At 39.9% G+C, this 4,073-nt stretch overlaps 1 protein-coding gene across 1 annotated transcript in view; it reads right to left on the bottom strand.

Annotated features, from left to right (window-relative positions):
- Window positions 1–2,235: 2,235 nt before the first annotated feature.
- The window catches only part of Fam135b (family with sequence similarity 135 member B), a 256,188-nt gene continuing 254,350 nt past the window's right edge, over window positions 2,236–4,073 (bottom strand). Inside the window, exon 20 of the mRNA XM_028773278.1 lies at window positions 2,236–2,664. Within this exon, the coding sequence (XP_028629111.1) occupies window positions 2,459–2,664 (206 nt within the window). The 3' untranslated portion in view covers window positions 2,236–2,458. The remainder of the gene's footprint in view (window positions 2,665–4,073) is intronic.

Genomic DNA, 4,073 nt, shown 5'->3' with positions numbered 1-4,073 from the left:
CTTGAGGTTAGTAATGTTTATTTCTAACTAGTTTCTGGAAACTAAAACTACTAACCATACAAACAAAACCCAAAAATAGAACTGAGGATGAAAACATACTAGATCATTACCCTGGCAGGCATTTTGTTTATCATTTTTATAACCAATAATAGAATGTCCATGTTTATATTATACATATATTATTTATGTATATTGATATATATCATATATAGTCTTTAATAGAAAGAGACATATAAAAGCCTTTTCAAATGAGGCATGACACTCAATACTTGACACTCTTATTTACAATACATGAGTACACTTTCTACATGATGATAATGGATTCTCAGAAGCCAGATAGGGCTTACAAAGACAGCAGGACACCTAAAAGAGGTGTACCATGCAGCTGGACAGTTATTGCCTTTAGTTCTTACTATGTCCAGACAGCATATTGAAGTTAAAAATGGCATCTGACTATTGGAAAAGACGATAATCATCAAATTCATTCTGGCTCCATAATTACTATATGGTCTTTCAAATGACCAGGGCTTGACAAATGCTGCTGTTGAGGGTTAGAAACACAACACGAAACAAGCATATCAGACCAGACAAGCAGGGCTCCACACATAGCCAAAAAAAAAAAAAAAAAAAAAAAAAAAGAATCTGCTACAGCTACAGTATGACCATGCTGCTCTAAGTAGCAGCACTTGTCTGAGTCAGAAGATCCTGGGTAGTGTGAGTAGGAAAACTATTGTTCTCCAGGAAACGAAGCCAACATGTCAGTACCACTGAGTAGGTAGAGTCTATGCCAAACCCTGACTCAGGATCTCAGCAGAATGTCCAATGATAAATGCATGCAGTAAAACCAGGATATAAAGAAATGCAGAAATGATCCATGGAGAAACCATGGACTCACTATAGGGAGGTCTTCCTTTGCAAAGCTGTCAGCTCCCTCTCAATACTACCCACAAATTCACTGCCATACAAACTACTAGTCTGGACTCATTTCTCATGGTCTGAGTTTACTGCATGTATGCGGGTTTATGGTTGTCACATGCACCCATGCTCCCATGGCTTTCTTTTCATGGGATCAGTGAGCTAGGTTTCCATACAATGCAGGGTACTTCTGCAAAAATTATGAGCATTATCTCCAGTGTGATCATCTGTGCTGACCTGGTTTATGCATTGCTTCTATACAGCTCCTTTTTCCTCTTTCTGACATTTTAGCCTACATAGTGTATAGACTTGAGGACCATTTTAAATATCCTGGTTATCTTTTAAAACTTCTGCATCAGTCACTTACCAACAATAAGGTCAAGTCTTCAGTCTGGATTTTGTTCTCCATTCTGATCTTTCTTTTGTTTTTCCTACCTGTTAGTTTCTACAAATGTGGTCTTTCCTAGCCCTTTATTTTCCTAAGGCATAAAGACATCACTATTGAAAGATAACAGCACCCTTCTTAGAGCTCCCCTGAGGTTCTTTATCCAGCATGCCTCTCTTAGGATGCCTTTCTCCTTCCAAGGAGAAGAGCAGCAGCTGGCCATGTTAATGGTTTTGATTTTTTTGCTCTAGCATTCAAGGCTAACCCAGCATTTCTTTGGAAGTGCATCAGCAGGAGTTTCACACGGGAATACATTCATCTGACTGCCTCCTTCCTCTAGGGAGAGTTTCTCTCAGTCTTCTCCACTTCAGAAAGGAATTTAATCATTCACAAAAACAATTTGTAGACTGAACTATGCATAGAAAAAGTTTAAGGAAGAAGGTGGAGCAATTAGTTCAGTATGCTCCCTACAGCTCTTTCTGTTTATACCAAACCTGTATTTATCGATACTACTACCTTTAGTTCTCTTTTCCCTAAGTTACCCGACCTTCTGCTGCTAGAAGCTAAGATGTGGATTTATCACACTTGCCTTTGTCCTTTCTGTAGAAAATACGGAGAGGATGGAAACATGAATTGAATAATTTTTTGAACAAATGTTATGTTTGATCTATTAAGGGTTCTATTTACAGGAAGATGCCTCACTTCACACAGAAGTTAACCTGAGTTCTGAAATGTTTGTGTGCACTTAATTGAATCAAGACATGATAAAGCTATGACCTAGTGACAAATTGGGAAACTCTAGTTAAGTTGAACAAATTCCCTTGAGCCAGAGTGTTATAAAGCTGGGCTCACCAATGGCAAGTGTATGTTTCTTATTTTCTTATATTGTTCCTTGAAGCATCTTGAATGAGACTCTAGGAAGCTAGACAAATTCAAGAAAACATTCTTATCTTTTGCACTGTTTGTTCAGCTTCTCCAATGTCTCAAATACAAGCATCTATAGTATCCAATCCCACCCCAGCTTTTATCCCTCCACATCCTCCACCCTCCTTCTACTCCACTCTGGAATACAGAAGTGTGGAAAAGCATGACCTAGCTAAGAACTCAATTGATCTTAAACAGCTCTGGCCAGTCACCCAGGCTGTTCTCTGGAGGCTACTATTTGAAATAGTTGAGTCCTGCCACCAAGAAAAACTTCTCAAGGAAGAGTTCCGAGTCCAGCACGGCTATATGAGCTGCGCGGCCAATCAGGGTGTTGGCAGTGTTGGGCAGAGCATGGAACACGTTATGTCTGATCAGAGTGCAGTCCTTGGCTTCTACCAGAGGGCCCAGGAGGTTGTTGATCATTTCTGCATACACTGGCCCTGGAGAGAGAGAAACAAACAAAGGAAATAAGAGTGGAATTTAGCAGTGTAGTTAGAATTCTAGAGAAGAATTCTGCATGTATGGGTGCAGAGCATATAACAGACTGTGTCCCATCCTCATACTAGTGGATGCAAATATGCAAATAACTGAAGTGATTACAATTAGTAGGATTAGCATGCCTTTTTTGGTGGGATGGCGGGGGAGGGGGGTGTGGGGGACAATGACATAGTGGCCTGGTTTCAGAAGCTACAACACAAAGGAGATTTCTAGAGGAAGGCTTTCTCTCAACAAGGTGCTAAGAGGAAGGAGACTCACGAAATAGTCAAAAGAGATTCGCTTTCTGCTTCCGAAGACCATGGGGGCTAGATCCATATGTATATAAATCATGAAAGCAGACATTTCTTAATGTCACCAGTTGTTTAAGCCAAACAGCATTTCATAACCCCCAGTTCTGACAGAAATGAGGCGACAATGCAGATTTGTTGATATTGAGCTGCTTTATTTTAAAAAATTAAAGGTCTCAGTTGATGGTGCTTCTCTGTAAAAATGTGACTTAATTGCAGATTTGCTTTAGAGAGTAGGGAGATAGAGGCATACTGTAACAGAAATCATTGAGCAATGAGCAATGTACACACCAGAGTCTACAGTTCACATCTCCTCCATCTGATTTCTTTCTGAAGCTTCTTTATGACAAACTTATACCATACAGAATTTGTTCTCAACCTGTGTGTCATGACCTTGGTGGGATTGAAGGACCCTTTCGACATCTGCATATTTGAAATTTATATTACAATTCATAACAATAGCAAAAGTAGAGTTATGAAGTAGCAATGAAAATAATTTTATGGTTGGGGTTACCAGAACATGAGGAGGAACTGTATCAAGGGGCTGCAGCATTAGGAAGGTTGAGAACCACTGGAATACAGGAACATCTGCTGGGATAATCTTACTGGCCAAAGTGGCTTCTTGACTCAGTGGTGAAGGTGGTAACCACAAGCTATGACATTATCATATATTCCTACCATTAGGTCTTCAAGCTTCCACGATAAGCACTTTAGCCACCAAACCATCATCAAAGCCCTAGCAGTCTACCACTTGTCAGTTGACACATGGTTACAAAGAGAACAGAAGAAAATGAAGAGGGGGAAAGGAGGAGTAAAGGAAGAATTGCTATGATCATAATTGGATAAAGTAGGCTTGACTTTTCCACATATTCTATGCATTGGTAGTTTTATATATTGTTTGTTTAGGGGTGTGTGTGTGTGTGTATCTGTCTCTCTCTCTCTCTGTCTCTCTCTCTGTGTGTGTGTGTATCTGTCTATCTCTCTGTGTCTGTGTCTGTGTCTGTGTCTGTGTCTATTTCTCTCTCTCTCTCTCTCTCTCTCTCTCTCTCTCTCTCTCTCTCTCT

Source organism: Grammomys surdaster, unplaced genomic scaffold (assembly GCF_004785775.1).
Source record: "Grammomys surdaster isolate TR1022 unplaced genomic scaffold, NIH_TR_1.0 224, whole genome shotgun sequence".
Classification (NCBI taxonomy): domain Eukaryota; kingdom Metazoa; phylum Chordata; class Mammalia; order Rodentia; family Muridae; genus Grammomys; species Grammomys surdaster.
This window is presented reverse-complemented; position numbering and strand designations above follow the sequence as displayed.